Raw genomic sequence first — 19341 nt, 5'->3', positions numbered from 1 at the left:
ATTGCACCCATTAGCAAAAGGATGATTAACCCCTCGATACCCAAAACGGATAAAACAGATATCAATTAAGATTTAACGCTTTTAATCACAGTCAGCACACTGTCACAGATCTGCTGTGACTGATTACCTCCCTCACAAATGAAATTTGCAGACCCCTGAGCTCTCTAGAGACGTCCTGGATCAAGGAGGAAGAAGCAGAAAGACTGTGCAATAATTTTAACTGCGCAATAAGGCGCTAAAACAAGGGCCCTCCCACTCCAATCACAACAGTGGGAGCCCTGATATAACGGTTTCTATGCAGAAAAATATGTTAGCCATGTGGAAAAAATCATGCCCAAAGCGATTTATCACCAAAGTACCTCACAAAAAAACGAATAACATGCCAGTAAACGTTTTATTAAAAAACAACATTTTTCAATGTCATGCAAAGCTATCACTAAGCCTGCTACCAGTCGCTACCACTGCAGAGAAGGCTTAAGTATTATTTCAGAGTTAACAGTATTTTCTCAGTCAAATTCTAGTCCCTAGAATATAACTCGACTGCGCATACATTTATCAGCCTGATACCAGTTGCTACTACTGCATTTAAGGCTGTACTTACATCATACGGTAACAGCAGTATTTTCTTAGTCAATTCCATTCCCAGAAAATAAAGTACCGCACATACCTCATTTGCGGAGGACCCCGCATGCTATTCCCAGTCTGAAGTTACCCCACTCCTCAGAATGTCGAGAACAGCCAGTGGATCTTAGTTACGCCTGCTAAGATCATAGATAAAAAACGCAGGCAGTTTCTTCTTCCAAATACTGCCTGAGATAGAAAAACAGCACACTCCGGTGCCATTTAAAATAACAAACTTTTGATTGAAGAATAGTTAATAGTTAATAGTTAAGTAAAAACTCCAGCTCCTCTCGCGACCTCCTTCTTTGTTGAGGGTTGCAAGAGAATGACTGGATATGACATGTGAGGGGAGGAGCTATATAGCAGCTCTGCTTGGGTGATCCTCTTGCAACTTCCTGTTGGGAAGGAGAATATATCCCATAAGTAATGGATGACCCGTGGACTGAACACACTTAACAAGAGAAAGTTGTTTAAAATTGCATGCTCTATCTGAATCATGAAAGTTTAATTTTAACTTTACTGTCCCTTTAAAGGAAAATTCTCAAACACAAATAGTTGCCAGTTAGGGTGGGAATTCCTGAGTGGATCCAAAAATAGATACATAGACTAAATTCCCTTGTAAAAAATGTATTTGCCATCCTAGTGACAGAACACTAGATATTGTAATGCAAAAGAAAATAAAAACATTACAGGAGATGAAAGCAAATACAACTGTGAGAAACACTGCTGTATGCAGTAAATAAATTACATGTAATTGTTACATTATTTATATTGCCTAGGGTGCTCTAGTCTCAAAAAACTTTGAGAATCACTGGTTTGCAGCACTCTCCTCACAAAGCCTCTCTTACATAGATAAATGTTATGGGCATGTTGCACACTCTTCAAACAATATTTTACTGCTCTAGTTAAATTTGTATGCAAGAAACAAAATTTAAATATCGAATGACATCTTATTTTACCCAATAGAACGTTCTAGAATTTAAGTGCCATAAAACTGGTTTAATGCATTTAATATTCTCTTTCAAAATCGTAGTCTTTGATAACACATAACTTTTTTACTATCTGTGTGTGTAACCACTAGAAGTTTTCCTCAGGGCTGAACAGCCTCCAAGCACATCTAACTAGTAAAAGCAGGAAACGCTGAGGCTTGAACTTTCAAGGAAGTGAAGATGAAACCTTTATGAAAAAATTCAAACATCTATTGAATCAAAAGAAATTCCATGTGACTGCATGCCTAAAGACATCCCAAACACCAATACATACAAAAGATGTGCACACTTTAATACTTCACAAAAGTATGCCAAACACTGGACCAGAAAAACATAAATTATGCTTAAACGATAACTTCCTTTTCTTCTGATGGAAAGAGTCCACAGCTGCATTCATTACTTTTGGGAAATAAGAACCTGGCCGCCAGGAGGAGGCAAAGACACCCCAGCCAAAGGCTTAAATACTCCTCCCACTCCCCTCATCCCCCAGTCATTCTGCCGAGGAACAAGGAACAGTAGAAGAAATATCAGGGTGAAAGGTGCCAGAAGAATAATAAGGACGCCCCACTTAAAATTACAGGTGGGGAGATGTGGACTCTTTCCATCAGAAGAAAAGGAAATTATCAGGTAAGAATAATTTATGTTTTTCTTCTTAAATGGAAAGAGTCCACAGCTGCATTCATTACTTTTTGGAAAACAATACCCAAGCTATAGAGGACACTGAATGCCAAGACGGGAGGGTACAATAGGCGGCCCATACTGAGGGCACCAGGCCTGAACCTCTACCCAATAAAAATAAAACGCTTTGTCCGAAGCCGAGAATTTTTTTTAAAGGAAAAGCCCCAAGGACACTGACTTACAGCTAGTCCAGAGCCAAACTAGAGACCGCAAAACAGACTCGACTGAGCCAACAGTCCTCCAGGAGACACCGTCGCCCAACAGACGGCCGAAACCCCCAAGGGAACAAGGCAAAGAAGAACAGAGGAAACCGAAAGGTCCCCTAATACAAAAAAGAACACCTCCAAGTGTGAGCCCAGCTCACAGAGACCCAATGGGCCCAAACAGGGAAAGAAGGCCACGCCTATACCAGGCGAAACCAGGGATAAGACTGGGCACAGAGACAGAACAGACGTCTCTCTAACATCCTGCAAGCACTGAATGCAACTGAAGAGGCAAAGTCCTCCCAGCGTCTGAACCAAAGTATTCGACCATCAAAAAAATGTGTAATAGACCCAGGCAAAAAACCCCAAGTTAAAGAACACGGAGTCCATAACAGGACGACACAGATGGTACTTGCGAGGAAGAAGAAGCAGTCAAGCAAGAAACAGACCACAAAAGCAACCCCCAGATGGAGGGCACGCTCCAGGCAACCTAACCCGCCAGACCTACACACAGCTCCCTAAGAAGGGGACACAAAAACCTCAATCGAGGCCCCCGAGGAGGAGAGTATACCCTCAGAAAGAGTAAACCCTCTTCTGAAATCAATATAGCAAGTTGAAAGGAAACTCTATATCCTAGCAGACTGAGCTAACAGGATAGACTCAACAAAGCTCACACATCCAGAGGAGACTGCGACCCGAACACAGCGCCTTAGACGGCAGGGCCATCCCGACCTGCAGACCCACACCCAGCTGGACCATCCCAGCCTCAGGGATTCAAAACAGGGGAACAGAAGAATCCCTAAACTGGTACAGAAACCAGCGTAAGGATAGCACAGCCATCCCCACAGAGTACGAGTACAACTCAACTCTGAAACAGATGAGAAGGCCATAGACCTAAGGATCTTTCAAAATAAAAGCCTAATAAATCTGACTTGGAGTCAGCAAGACCCCAGGGGGAACCTATCCCACCTCCCATCCAGGAGAAGCCCTAAGAAAGGACTATCTCCCTAGGGAGGAGAATATCCCCTAAAGAAAAGGGATGAGACCGGAAGGGCAACAACTGCCCTCAAGGCCCGAAACCACCGGCTAATGGGAAAATAAATCCCCAATACAAATGTCCAAGAAAAGGAACCCCCTACAAGTAGCTTGCCAAGCAGTGGCACAGCCAATCCATTTGCCTGTAGAGCAGGGAATCCACGGGTACACGGGCAAGCTGACCAGGGGAATGCAACCCTAAGGTGCACCAGAAATTGAACATCCAGCGCCAGCAGCTGGGTATGAACCAACAACCCTTGAGGCGCAAGCCACACAGCTAACCACTAGAAGACATGGGCTACTCTGTTGCAGAGAGTAATACATACTCTGAAAACCTGGCCAACCATGACCAGGTCAGGAAGATGGAACAAGGACATAGCCCAAGTACCCACTACCGTGGAACACCCGATCAGCCCTGAGATCCAAGATTCCAAAACAACCCAGGACTGGGTCAGGAAAAAAGCCAAGCGAAGCCTCAGCAACCGGAATTCTCAGGGAGAAAAACAGGTCCAGGCACCTAATAGTTCAGGCAAACCCTACCCTAGAACTAAACACCCCAACTGGTCAAAAAGCCAGACACAAAGGATATGGATGCATATCCAGAGAATCCAGATAGCGAGAAAAACTCAAAAACCCCTACCAACGGAAGGAACCACCCCTAGCTAAAGTCCAACGCTCCAAGGAGCAAGGCTAGAAGTCGATGAAGAGACTTCTCAAAGCCTCAGGAAAACCAAGGGATACCTTGAAGTAAAAAAATCCTTTTAGCAGGGCCTAAAGGGAGATCCAACTCACCCGGAGATAATGAAAGAAGACCCAAAGTTCTCATATAACTTACATGTCAAAGAGTAAGAGCTGCATCTAGAAAAACTATAAACCGCTTACGCGTACACTTGCAAGGTGTCAAGAGCTGCAACAGGTTTTGAACTGTAAATCTTCCGCATGCTAGACAGCTATCCTGTACAAGCTGTTGGATCAAGCCCAAAAGGACAAATCCAGAGCCCTAAAACTGAAGGTCAAACCGCACAAAATGTGGTAAAGGGGCGCTAAACCCTCCACCGCATGGGGGGGGGGAACTCTAGGTTCTTATGAGATCAGATATCAGATAAAATGACGCAGCGGAAAACTCTCCTGCCCGGTCATCTATGACTGAAGGCTATAAGGACTGAAACAATCTTTCCCGCCTCACGGACACACAGGTCCTCTTGAATGCTTAGTTGAACATGAAAACCAATGATAATCTGAGCACTCTGAGCTTCTACCGAACCAGTCGAGCAGAACAGCGCCACGTGTCTGAACAGCCGCAAGACCGAATGAACCCGACAAGACCAGTCTGCACGAAGGGTCTTAATTAGCAAGCTGCATAAATTCTCCCTCATAGGGGAAAAAAGAAAACAGACATTTTTAACATAGGACTAACGTGTCCAAAACAACTTCCGAAGAAGTAATAAAGAGTATCAATCCCAGAAGGTTCCTGAAGGAAACAAAAAACAAATAAAAGACATCCCATCAGATACAGATAAAATATAAGGTAACCCGGAGGTTAACGCCCAAAAAGACACAGGCCTACCAGCAGGACCAGCCAACGGAGCTCTATCTTTCAAAAACTGGGAAAGATCTCATTCAAAGAACAATCAGGAGATTACTTCATCCCCACATGTCTAATGAGGTGCACCATTCGAATTAGCAGACTGAAAATTCCTGTATCTGGTAACGATAGGGTCATTCAATAACTGAAAAACATGTCTGAGCAATACGCGAAGGCACGCAATCCTGTAACGAAAGGCACAACACTCAGGAACAGTTACACCGACGGGGAACTGTAGAGGCCCTCCCCAAGGCAGAAGGCCTGGGACAATAGGGCTCGAGAACATTGTCAAATAAACGTCTGGACTCTGCAAATGAACAATTGCCAACATTATGTGGAAGCGAAAACTTGCTGCAACCTCCGGGGGGGGGGGGGGGGGGGGGGGGGGGAACACGCCACCCTGCATGGAGGAATCATAAACTGGGTTACCCACAAGTGTAGAAGTATGAATTGGTAGGGAACTCGCCTCTCGGAGGGCAGGATCCCCAGAGGCAGATGGCTCAGCTGTCCCCTGATTCCCTGGGCCCGAGCAACAAGGTGCTCTCATATGGCATACGGAACAAAACTGGTTGACATGTGTCAATGAGGCCAATCTGGATTCGTCACCGGACACAGAATCTGAAATCAAAATAGTCTCAGTATCAGATTCCTCCATAACTGAATCTGAAATTAGCACAGTCTCAGCATCAAAATCCTCCATAACTGGATAGAGGATATATAAATATGGACTAAAGTAATAAAACAAAAACGGCACCTGACACCCACAATGGCTGGGGCACTCATAGGGTTGCCACCTCGGCCATGTTTTCCTGGACACTTATGCGTTACACATGCTGCAGGGTGTGCAGAGGGGAACATGAATTGCACCCCTGGTCAGCACACAATTAGTGAACCTGGATAGCACTAATCATGTTCCTCCCTGCAGCATGTGTAACTCATAAGTGTCCAGGAAAACATGGCCGAGGTGGCAACCCTAGGCACTCACCATATCCAGACCCCTGCGAACTAGAATTTTTCCTTCACCACACGGTCGGGAATGCGGAAATGGAAAACGAAACGTAACCACGCCCGAACACAAGGTGAACCATACAGTCTAAAAAAGCGCGCCCAACCAAAAGGCTGCATCACTTCCAAAGGCCTCAATGTTCCAAACCACGAGCCCATAAACCTCACACATAAGCAGGTTGAATCACAAACATGATTATAAACCCCCCTGTTCAATAAGCCCCCTCAGGAGATATTAACCCTAGATTCCAAGATACTAAAAGAGACTCACTGAGACCCTTATGTTAAGTTAGACCCGCAAGGTGGTAGCCTCTCAGGAAAACATTTACATTACAGTACATTCAGAAATAAAGTAAAATGAAACATTCTTACCGGAATCTACGCCGTGGAACAGGAACACAGCCTTTCAAGTGTGACGGATAGTAGCATTGCCTCCGCTATGGACTTGAGAGAAGAAAGCAGACAGCGGAGCAAGTTAGACAAAGCTGATTGCTTGAGGAGTTGTTAACATGAGTCGTGATGGTTTCGCAGAAAGACTCTCCTTGCATCTCAGGACTCTTAACTTTCATCCAAGTCCTCACTGAGAGACTGACAAGACTACTTAAAACTCCTGTCCCATGCCGAAGAGTACTACCCTCCATAAGAGACAAAAAAAACAAAAATTCTGACACTTCTCTGCCAATCTCCTGGGATGAAAGGCAAATAATGACTGGGGGATGAGGGGAGTGGAAGGAGTATTTAAGCCTGTGGCTGGGGTGTCTTTGCCTCCTCCTGGTGGCCAGGTTCTTATTTCCCAAACGTAATGAATGCAGCTGTGGACTCTTTCCATTTAAGAAGAAAATCCACACTTTTTCACAGTGACCTACTGTGAGTTGCAAGACTTGCATACATGGATAAAAGAGCAAATCTTAAAGAAGAGTCCAGTGTTTTTCCACAGTCCTCCTTAGAAGAGGGAGTCATGCTGTCAGGGCATAAGCACTACTATCTGTCTTACTGGGCATTTAAGAAAGAGAAACATCCTATTTTAAAGGTGAAGTTATCTACTGTATATATTTCTGGGAGAGGGAGGTGACTGACAAGCCTATCCACTGAAGGCATATCAGACTACATGATCCATGCAAAATCTACTGCCTGTTGAGATAATTTGCCTTGCAATTGCTGTATCCAAGCAGGTGGATTTGGGTAATGCCCAGATGGTGAATTTCTGCCATCTCATGTAACAAATGCATCTCATGTAACTAACAGTTACATGATTGTTAATGAGGACATTCATCATGTTATTTTCCAAGTAATTTGCAAAGTGGAGGGCTAGGTTCAATGCTCTGTGTTGAAACACATTTATTGGCATTAATAACTCATCTGTTGACCAATGGCTTTCAATTAAATTACTCTTTAAGGTTGCACATAATCCACTAGTATTATTCATGGTTTACTTTGTGTAAACTAAAGGTACAAACAGATTCATGGTCCCATTCTGTGATGTCAGACATAGAGGATGCTTCAAAATTACTTTCTCAAACTCTAGAATTAAACTACCAACCTGTATCAGTACTCCACACAATGTGGCCCATTGTAAACTTATTATTGGAATTGTTAAAGATCGTTTTCCTAAAAAAAAAAAATCAGTTACGCGCTGTTGGGCTGTGGAAATTTGCCAGAAAATCAAATTTCAAGAAACAGGTCTTGCTAGGAATCAGGTGACTTAGTTCTTGAACTGAACATCTAGCTTCGCTTAGAAAAGACAAACATCTTGAAGTTTGCGAGCAAGTTTTTCTAAGGAATTCCAGATGATTTACACTTTAACGCCTTACACAGGGCCGGACTGGGAAATCAGACCAGCCCTGGAAATTTGTATAGAAAGGCCCAACCCCGCCCCCTCCAACCTAGCCACGCCCCCTCCAAGCAAGCCAACTATGCTCTATCTGGTTTTCCCTTCAACTCACATAGATATATACATATATACGTGCTGGCATACATATATACATACTTTCATTGGCTTTCAGAGTGATTGAGGAAGTTGATACTGCAGGGTATATACATATACATGCATACTCATCTACATCTATTCACACACACATATATACATACACATGCATATACATACACACACATATATATATATATATATATATATATATATATATATATATACACACACATATATTCATACATGCATACACACATATACATACACACATATACATACATAAATACACACAGTCATACATGCATACACACATACTGTACACATATTTATACGTGCATACACACATATATAGTGCATATATACATTCACACACATATTCATACATACATTTATACATACATACACACATATTCATACATACATTTATACATACATACACACATATTCATACACACACATATTTATACATGCATACACACATATACATACACACATATTAATACATGCATTCACACATATACATATATACATACACACATATTAATACATGCATACACACATATACATATATACATACACACATATTAATACATGCATACACACATATACATATATACATACACACATATTAATACATGCATACACACATATACATACACACATATTAATACATGCATACACACATATACATATATACATACACACATACACACATATTAATACATGCATACACACATATTAATACATGCATACACACATATACATACACACATATTAATACATGCATACACACATATACATATATACATACACACATATTAATACATGCATACACACATATACATATATACATACACACATATTAATACATGCATACACACATATACATATATACATACACACATATTAATACATGCATACACACATATAGATACATATACACTCCCCACTGCTGGAGGTATGGTCTTAATATTCAAATACTGTGATTTACTGTTTTAATGGCCCATCATATTTCAAATTATGTTCAGGTAATTTGTACACTAAGGAGCTCTCTCTCTTGCTGCACATAATTGGGCTTAGTGCTTTTTTTGTTCTTTGCCCCCTTCATTTAAGTTTAATCAAAATGGTCTTCAGTACACAATACTGGCAATATTACAAGAGTTTTAGCTTACATTTTACAGACTGTATAAAGTACATAGGATTACAAATGGTGCGTTCTGTACAAATTAAATGGAAATTAAACTAGATTAAAGAGAGATAATCTAAAAGTAATTTTTATTAATATTGGCTTCCTTTATATGAATGTGAAAGCCCCTGAGTGACTCCTGACCGACCACCACGATGTTGTTTGCTATGCTGCCTTTGCCTCTCTGCAGTGCTCACTCAGGACAGTCAGTCAGTCAGACCAGTGCTGCACTGCTGCTCTGCTTTGCTGCCATTGCTGGCCTGCAGCCTGCTGTGATGCCTGCGTGCGGCGTGCCTGCTGGCTGCCCCCTGCCAAGTGCCCACTGCCAGTGCCCATTGCAATGCCAAATAAAAAAATAAAATTTCCAACTTAGTAACTTACTTACAAGTTCCAACTTCCAACTACTCAGACTCAGTTGCTGGCCACCCGCTGTCCTCCTGAAGTAAGTTCCTTCCCGCCGTCGGCCCGTCTCCCTCTCTGATCTAGGTCTCACTCGAGTCAGGTCAGGTGAGGTCTTCTTGAGTCTCAACTCACTCTCTGTCTCTTCAGACTCAGACTGACTGCTCCCACACAGTCAACGTTGCCTGCACTCTGCACTCACACGTGACCTAACGTGCCGTAGCCGCCCGCCGCCTGGCTGCTAACACACTGAGTGACTGACAGTGACTGATGATGATGCAACGGCCGCACGCAGCCGCTCTGAGGCTCCCTCCACATAATGTCACATCATCATGGTGGTAGCGGGCAGCTGGGCAGCGCAGGCCGGCAGGGTACACAACAATATAATAAAAAAAATACTTGAACAGTTGAAAAAAAACTGAACTGAACAGTGAAGTTACTTAGTAATTAAAATAACTTACACGGATCGCCGCAATAGCTTAAGCTGCAATAATATACAGCAGCCATGCCACCAGCCCAGCTGAGCCGGCGGCCCACCGGGATTTTTCCCGGTATCCCGGCTGCCCAATCCGGCCCTACATTACAAGTTACTAGGACATTTGTTAATGTTCTTGACACTTTGGAAACCCTACAGGAAGACAAAGAAACTGGAAGTAGGCAATTCCTATAGTAAGTCTGAGGAAATGCTGATGAATTGTGGCAGATGAAATATGCAGATATGCATTTTTCAGGTTTATCATCACCATTAATAATTTTGGAGGAGTCCCATTAATCCATGCCCATAAAGATTATATTTTAAATATTTGTATGCCTACACACTTGCTTAATCCTGAAGGCCTAGTTCAGGACGCCATGCAATCTGCCTTCTTTTTAAATGCTCCCTACAGACATTTTTGTTTAGGGAAGCCTACCACCAAACTCAGTAACAAATTAATACCACCTACCTAAAACAACCGTAATCCAACTCTGTTTTAACATAATTTTCACCTGTGCAGTCCTCACCCTCCTACCATTCTAGATTTATAAGTTCCTACTGGAATAGGGCCCTGAATTCTGCATGTATTTGTTTGTCAAATTTTGTCCTGTGTCTTACAAGTATTGTATAATTGTTTTATCCATGGACAGCGCTTCAGAATATGTTGGCTCTTAAAAAATAAAGTACAATAATAATATTTTTCACAGTGCAGTATTTATCACTGTGGCTGTTATGAGAAAGACTCAAAGGGGGATATTTATCAAGCCGTCAACCTGAAATACACTGGAATTCCGCAGCGTAATTGTGGCGAGCTAGATTTAACCTGGTTATCAAAGCCTACAGACAGGCAAAAATTGAAATCTGTGACGTAACATACGATCCGCCGGTCTCAAACCGACACAAATCGATGCTTACGTCATTACAGATGTTCCGAATAGACATTCGGCACTATTTGACATCAAATAGTTAGCCGGTACGCTCGCGGCTATTCCGGCCCAGCGTACCTGGTTTTCAATCCTCCACCCTGGAGGCCGCGGATGCCATAGGAATCAATGGGAGTCTGAAAGCAGCGAAAGCTTATGTTCGATGCTGCCAGATATCCCATTGATTTCTAGAGAGAAAACCAGTTACGTTTACACCTAACACCCTAACATAAGCCCCGAGTCTAAACACCCCTAATCTGCTGCCCCAACATCGCCACCACCTACATAATGTTATTAACCCCTATCCCGCCGCTCCCGGACCCCACCGCAACTAAATAAAAGTATTAACCCCTATCCCGTCGCAACTAAATAAATGTATTAACCCCTAAACCCCTGGCCTCCCACATCACTACCACTTACTAAATCTATCACCATCAAGGCTATACTTCTAGTATTGGCACTTTCAATAGAGGAAGTTAAAGGATATTTTTTTGTTATTTCTGATAAAACACTGCTGGGAGTTTAGTCAGTCATCTGGTTCCTTGGTGCAGACCTGTAGTTTCATGTAAACAAGGCACCAAAAAATTAGTTTGTTTAAATTAAATTTTAAAGAGGCTTTTAGGCCCATCTATCAAGCCGTCAACTTTCTTGCATTCAACGGCACCAATACGCATGCCTAACATCGTGGCCGCAGACCCGAATACATTCTCCATATTTGTTAAAAAAGCTGTCAAAAAGCCACGCACCAAGTACGGGGCAATAAGCAGCGGACTGTTAACTAGCTGTCATCGATCTCATGCTATTCAGCTTTTTACCAACTTTATTTATACACTGTCACTAAACACCACCACTATACTAAAATGTTTAACCCCTATCTCGCCGCTCCCGGACTCCACCGCAACTAAATAAAAGTATTAACCCCTATTCCACCACTCCCGGACCCCACCACAACTAAATAAATGTATTAACCCCTAAAAGCTATTAACCCCTAAACCACCAGCCCCCCACATCGCCATAAACTAAATTAAGCTATTAACCCCTTAACCTAACAACCCGCTAACTTTACATTAAAATTACAACATCCCTATCTTATAATAAATTTAAACTTACCTGTAGAATTAAATTAAACTATATTAAACTATTAATTAACCTACCCTATTATACTAAAATTACATTAAACTACCATTTACATTAACTATTACATATATAAAAACCTAACCATACTCTTTAAATCTACCATTAAAAATTACTAAATTACAAAAAAAATAAACGCTAAGTTACAAAAAATAAAAAATCACAGTATCAAAAATAAAAAAATAATTACTCCTTATCTAATAGCCCTATCAAAAAAAAAAAAAAAAAAGACCCCAAAATAAAAAAAAATCCTAGCCTACAATAAACTACCAATAGCAATTAAAAGTGCCTTTTGCTGGGCATTGCCCCAAAGAAATCAGCTCTTTTGCCTATAATAAAAAAATACAAACAACCCCCCAACAGTAAAAGCCACCACCCACACAACCAACCCCCCAAATAAAACCCCTATCTAAAAAACCTAAGCTGCACATTGCCCTGAAAAGGGCATTTGTATGGGCATATATTAAAAGGGCATTTAGCTCTTTTACTGCCCAGACCCTACTCTAAAAGTAAAACCCACCCAAAAAACCCTTAAATAAACCTAAAACCCACCCAAAAAAACCCTTAAATAAACCTAACACTAACCCCCGACGATCCACTTACAGTTTTTGAAGTTTCACTTGAAGGATCCATCCAGCCGGCAAGAAGTCTTAATGCGGACGGCCTCGTCCATCTTCATCCAGACAACCTCTTCTATCTTCATCCATCCGGCGAGGAGCGGGTCCATCCTGAATGGACGAAGATAGAAGAGGCCGCCCGGATGAAGACTTCTTGCCGGCTGGATCCTTCATGTCTCCATTTTTCTATAAATGGAATATTAAAAAGCACCGTTCATAGTTTGTATATAACTAGTAGGCATAAGTAAATACCTTTAAAGGGACACTAAACCCAATTTTTTTCTTTCATGATTCAGATAGAGCATGGAATTTTAAACAACTTTCTAATTTACACTTATTAATGATTTTTCTTTGCTCTCTTAGTATCTTTATTTCAAAAGCAGGAAGGTAAGCTTACGAGACAGCCCATTTTTGGTTCAGACCTGGGTAGCACTTGCTGATTGGTGGCTACATTTAGATACCAATCAGCAAGTACTACCCAGGTGCTGAACCAAAAATGGGCCGATTTATAAGCTTTACATTCCTGCTTTTCAAATAAAGATACTAAGAGAATGAAGAAAAAATGACAAAAATGACAATAGGATTAAATTAGAAAGTTGTTTAAAATTGCATTATCTATGTGACTCATGAAAAAAAAAAACGGTTTAGCATCCCTTTAAAGGGACATGAAACCCAATTTTTTTCTTTCGTGATTTAGAAAGAGCATGTCATTTTAAACCACTTTCTAATTTACTTCTATTCTCTTCTATTATCTAATTTGCTTCCTTTTCTTGATATCACTTGCTGAAAAGCATATCTAGATATGCTCAGTAGCTGCTGGTTGCTGCACATAGAGGCCTTGTGTGATTGGCTCACACATGTGCATTGCTATTCCTTCAACAAAGGATATCTAAAGAATCGAGCAAATTAGATAATAGGAGTAAATTGGAAAGTTTAAAATTGCATGCCCTATCTGAATCATGAAAGTTTAATTTTGACTAGACTGTCCCTTTAAGTGTTTTTCCATTCAGTATTAAAAATCAAGAGTGCAAATTCAATGATACTATAATGTATCCTTTAATTGATATCCATCAGCTTCATCTGCTGGAAACAGTGTATTCCCATTGATACACCTCTGGGTGACACAATAGACCTACAAATGTATATCAGACTACCTGGGTTCCAACTAAACAAAAAAGTGTACAACCAGTGCATGGCGGTGAGGTTTTATGTCATAGTATAGTACTAGTGAGGCTAGAAAATTACAATACAGTCAGACATGGTGTGCATTGTAATTTATATACTATGCCTACAGTTTAAATTAGGAGCTCTCAGTGTCCCAATTTATGTGGGCAATTTGCATGCAGTTCTAAAACCCGATTTCAGGATCTCTCTCACTTTAATGGAACAACCGAGAATAGTTAATATATAGCCAAATTAATAAGTAATTAGATATCAATTTTGCACACACAGATTTTGTACACAGTTTGACCAGTGGTAGAAGAGAATATAGCAAATTCTATGCAATTGAAAGCATTTAAAAATTGCAGTTAGCAAAACATGATATTTTATCACTTTAAATATGTCCAATTGACTGCCTTGAGTCACAAAAGTTAATTTTTAAATGTGTTACTTCACCACTGGACATACCTAGACGCAAAGAGAAAGACAAGCAAAGAAATAAAGGTCACTGTGCCTGGGAAACAGGGACAGAGGCCAGAGTACCAGGAGGTGGGATCAGGCTGCTGGAGGGTCAGTGGCTGCAGAGGTGCCTTCTCTGCCCAAGGAACCAATGTGCTAAAACAACCAAGGCTATGCCTTAGCCGACGCACACTTTCTCGTTCAAAGGGCCTGAAAAAGGATGAGTGCGGAAAGGGGAAAACAAAAGTTGAATAAAAGAATAGGACAAAGATTTAGTAAAATGCATAAAATAAATATATGAGACCACATTAAAATACTGTAAATATAACAGACTAACTTAGATGGACATCTTAGTAAATGATTTATTCTTAAAAGGACAATAAACACTAGATATGTGCATTTGGTAGTTTCACTCACTGTCGAATGTGGCTGCCCGCAGCATTCTGCTCTTTTGGAGACACATCACACACGAAGATATGGATTTGCACAAATCTTTGTGTGTTGTACTTTCACATGAATAAATCATCGGCTGTGTACCCAGTTCAGTGTGAGAATTCAGTCCATTTCCATGTTTTGTATGAGTCTACGGAGATTACATAAAGCCTGTGCACCCTTGTGTGGTTTCCAGTTTGTTTGATTGAGAGCATGCATTGTATGGCTGTAGATAGGGATTTAGGAGGGAAGAGACCATGACGTGGTCCTGGGCTTGACCCATTTGGCCAGATGTGGTAAATAACTCTTCCAATGTTTGCTTTTAATCTTAGCTGTGTGCTTGCAAGACAGTGCCAGACTTTCTCTGTGGGTTGTGTTGATTAATTTGTTTTGTAATGCTCCCTATGGGCTTTGCACCTAGACTTGTCTGGGGTTAAGTGCCTGAGTCTCTGGAAACTGTGCAGCTGGATGTAAATGCTCTTGAGCACCCAGGGCTGCGCATTTTGCAGGGTCATAAGATGTGTACATGGTCCAATTTGAGAGTATAATATATACAGTATATATATATATATATATATTTCTCCAACATAGGTGTGTCCGGTCCACGGCGTCATCCTTACTTGTGGGATATTCTCTTCCCCAACAGGAAATGGCAAAGAGCCCAGCAAAGCTGGTCACATGATCCCTCCTAGGCTCTGCCTACCCCAGTCATTCTCTTTGCCGTTGTACAGGCAACATCTCCACGGAGATGGCTTAGAGTTTTTTAGTGTTTAACTGTAGTTTTTATTATTCAATCAAGAGTTTGTTATTTTAAAATAGTGCTGGTATGTACTATTTACTCTGAAACAGAAAAGAGATGAAGATTTCTGTTTGTAAGAGGAAAATGATTTTAGCAACCGTTACTAAAATCGATGGCTGTTCCACACAGGACTGTTGAGAGGAATTAACTTCAGTTGGGGGAACAGTGAGCAGAATTTTGCTGCTTGAGGTATGACACATTCTAACAAGACGATGTAATGCTGGAAGCTGTCATTTTTCCTATGGGATCCGGTAAGCCATTTTTATTACAGACAGTAAATAAGGGCTTCACAAGGGCTTTTTAAGACTGTAGACATTTTCTGGGCTAAATCGATTCATATATAAACATATTTAGCCTTGAGGAATCATTTTAATCTGGGTATTTTGTAAAATAATATCGGCAGGCACTGTTTTGGACACCTTATTCTCTAGGGGCTTTCCCTAATCATAGGCAGAGTCTCATTTTCGCGCCTGTATTGCGCACTTGTTTTTGAGAAGCATGACATGCAGTCGCATGTGTGAGGAGCTCTGATACATAGAAAAGACTTTCTGAAGGCGTCATTTGGTATCGTATTCCCCTTTGGGCTTGGTTGGGTCTCAGCAAAGCAGATACCAGGGACTGTAAAGGGGTTAAAGATAAAAACGGCTCCGGTTCCGTTATTTTAAGGGTTAAAGCTTCCAAATTTGGTGTGCAATACTTTTAAGGCTTTAAGACACTGTGGTGAAATTTTGGTGAATTTTGAACAATTCCTTCATACTTTTTCGCAATTGCAGTAATAAAGTGTGTTCAGTTTAAAATTTAAAGTGACAGTAACGGTTTTATTTTAAAACGTTTTTTGTACTTTGTTATCAAGTTTATGCCTGTTTAACATGTCTGAACTGCCAGATAGACTATGTTCTGAATGTGGGGAAGCCAAGGTTCCTTCTCATTTAAATAGATGTGATTTATGTGACACAAAATTTAGAGAAAATGATGCCCAAGATGATTCCTCAAGTGAGGGGAGTAAGCATGGTACTGCATCATCCCCTCCTTCGTCTACACCAGTCTTGCCCACTCAGGAGGCCCCTAGTACATCTAGCGCGCCAATACTCCTTACTATGCAACAATTAACGGCTGTAATGGATAATTCTATCAAAAACATTTTAGCCAAAATGCCCACTTATCAGCGTAAGCGCGACTGCTCTGTTTTAGATAATACTGAAGAGCATGAGGACGCTGATGATATTGTTTCTGAAGGGCCCCTACACCAGTCTGAGGGGGCCAGGGAGGTTTTGTCTGAGGGAGAAATTTCAGATTCAGGGAAAATTTCTCAACAAGCTGAACCTGATGTGATTACATTTAAATTTAAGTTGGAACATCTCCGCGCTCTGCTTAAGGAGGTGTTATCCACTCTGGATGATTGTGAGAATTTGATCATCCCAGAGAAACTATGTAAAATGGACAAGTTCCTAGAGGTCCCGGGGCCCCCAGAAGCTTTTCCTATACCCAAGCGGGTGGCGGACATTGTAAATAAAGAATGGGAAAGGCCCGGTATACCTTTCGTCCCTCCCCCCATATTTAAAAAATTGTTTCCTATGGTCGACCCCAGAAAGGACTTATGGCAGACAGTCCCCAAGGTCGAGGGGGCGGTTTCTACTTTAAACAAACGCACCACTATACCCATAGAAGATAGTTGTGCTTTCAAAGATCCTATGGATAAAAAATTAGAAGGTTTGCTTAAAAAGATGTTTGTTCAGCAAGGTTACCTTCTACAACCAATTTCATGCATTGTCCCTGTCACTACAGCCGCGTGTTTCTGGTTCGATGAGCTAGAAAAGGCGATCACTAGTGATTCTCCTCCTTATGAGGAGATTATGGACAGAATCCGTGCTCTCAAATTGGCTAATTCTTTCACCCTAGACGCCACTTTGCAATTGGCTAGGTTAGCGGCGAAAAATTCTGGGTTTGCTATTGTGGCGCGCAGAGCGCTTTGGTTGAAATCTTGGTCAGCGGATGCGTCTTCCAAGAACAAATTGCTTAACATTCCTTTCAAGGGGAAAACGCTGTTTGGCCCTGACTTGAAAGAGATTATCTCTGATATCACTGGGGGTAAGGGCCACGCCCTTCCTCAGGATAGGTCTTTCAAGGCCAAAAATAAACCTAATTTTCGTCCCTTTCGTAGAAACGGACCAGCCCCAAGTGCTACGTCCTCTAAGCAAGAGGGTAATACTTCTCAAGCCAAGCCAGCCTGGAGACCAATGCAAGGCTGGAACAAGGGAAAGCAGGCCAAGAAACCTGCCACTGCTACCAAGACAGCATGAAATGTTAGCCCCCGATCCGGGACCGGATCTGGTGGGGGGCAGACTCTCTCTCTTCGCTCAGGCTTGGGCAAGAGATGTTCTGGATCCTTGGGCACTAGAAATAGTCTCCCAAGGTTATCTTCTGGAATTCAAGGGGCTTCCCCCAAGGGGGAGGTTCCACAGGTCTCAATTGTCTTCAGACCACATAAAAAAACAGGCATTCTTACATTGTGTAGAAGACCTGTTAAAAATGGGAGTGATTCATCCTGTTCCATTAGGAGAACAAGGGATGGGGTTCTACTCCAATCTGTTCGTAGTTCCCAAAAAAGAGGGAACGTTCAGACCAATCTTAGATCTCAAGATCCTAAACAAGTTTCTCAAGGTTCCATCGTTCAAAATGGAAACCATTCGAACAATTCTTCCTTCCATCCAGGAAGGTCAATTCATGACCACGGTGGATTTAAAGGATGCGTATCTACATATTCCTATCCACAAGGAACATCATCGGTTCCTAAGGTTCGCATTCCTGGACAAGCATTTCCAGTTCGTGGCACTTCCTTTCGGATTAGCCACTGCTCCAAGGATTTTCACAAAGGTACTAGGGTCCCTTCTAGCGGTGCTAAGACCAAGGGGCATTGCAGTAGTACCTTACTTGGACGACATTCTGATTCAAGCGTCGTCCCTTCCTCAAGCAAAGGCTCACACGGACATAGTCCTGGCCTTTCTCAGATCTCACGGATGGAAAGTGAACGTAGAAAAGAGTTCTCTATCTCCGTCAACAAGGGTTCCCTTCTTGGGAACAATAATAGACTCCTTAGAAATGAGGATTTTTCTGACAGAGGCCAGAAAAACAAAACTTCTAAACTCTTGTCAAATACTTCATTCCGTTCCTCTTCCTTCCATAGCGCAGTGCATGGAAGTAATAGGTTTGATGGTAGCGGCAATGGACTTAGTTCCTTTTGCGCGCATTCATCTAAGACCATTACAACTGTGCATGCTCAGTCAGTGGAATGGGGACTATACAGACTTGTCTCCGACGATACAAGTAAATCAGAGGACCAGAGATTCACTCCGTTGGTGGCTGTCCCTGGACAACCTGTCACAAGGGATGAACTTCCGCAGACCAGAGTGGGTCATTGTCACGACCGACGCCAGTCTGATGGGCTGGGGCGCGGTCTGGGGACCCCTGAAAGCTCAGGGTCTTTGGTCTCGGGAAGAATCTCTTCTACCGATAAATATTCTGGAACTGAGAGCGATACTCAATGCTCTCAAGGCTTGGCCTCAGCTAGCAAAGGCCAAGTTCATACGGTTTCAATCAGACAACATGACGACTGTTGCGTACATCAACCATCAGGGGGGAACAAGGAGTTCCCTGGCGATGGAAGAAGTGACCAAAATCATTCAATGGGCGGAGACTCACTCCTGCCACTTGTC

The 19341-nt window shown here is 41.9% G+C and overlaps 1 protein-coding gene across 7 annotated transcripts in view; it reads right to left on the bottom strand.

The window, feature by feature from the left end:
• The window catches only part of GIT2 (GIT ArfGAP 2), a 460714-nt gene that overhangs the window by 26430 nt on the left and 414943 nt on the right, over positions 1 to 19341 (bottom strand). For 3 of the 7 annotated variants that reach the window (XM_053702096.1, XM_053702097.1, XM_053702098.1), the window contains one exon: positions 14482 to 14607. The exons of 3 other annotated variants lie outside the window; for them this stretch is intronic. In XM_053702096.1, the coding sequence (XP_053558071.1) occupies positions 14482 to 14607 (126 nt within the window). Of the gene's footprint in view, positions 1 to 14452; positions 14608 to 19341 lie in introns of all 7 variants that reach the window. One more of the 7 variants, XM_053702100.1, reaches the window with a different exon arrangement.

This window comes from Bombina bombina, chromosome 2 (genome assembly GCF_027579735.1).
Source record: "Bombina bombina isolate aBomBom1 chromosome 2, aBomBom1.pri, whole genome shotgun sequence".
Taxonomy (NCBI): domain Eukaryota; kingdom Metazoa; phylum Chordata; class Amphibia; order Anura; family Bombinatoridae; genus Bombina; species Bombina bombina.
This window is presented reverse-complemented; position numbering and strand designations above follow the sequence as displayed.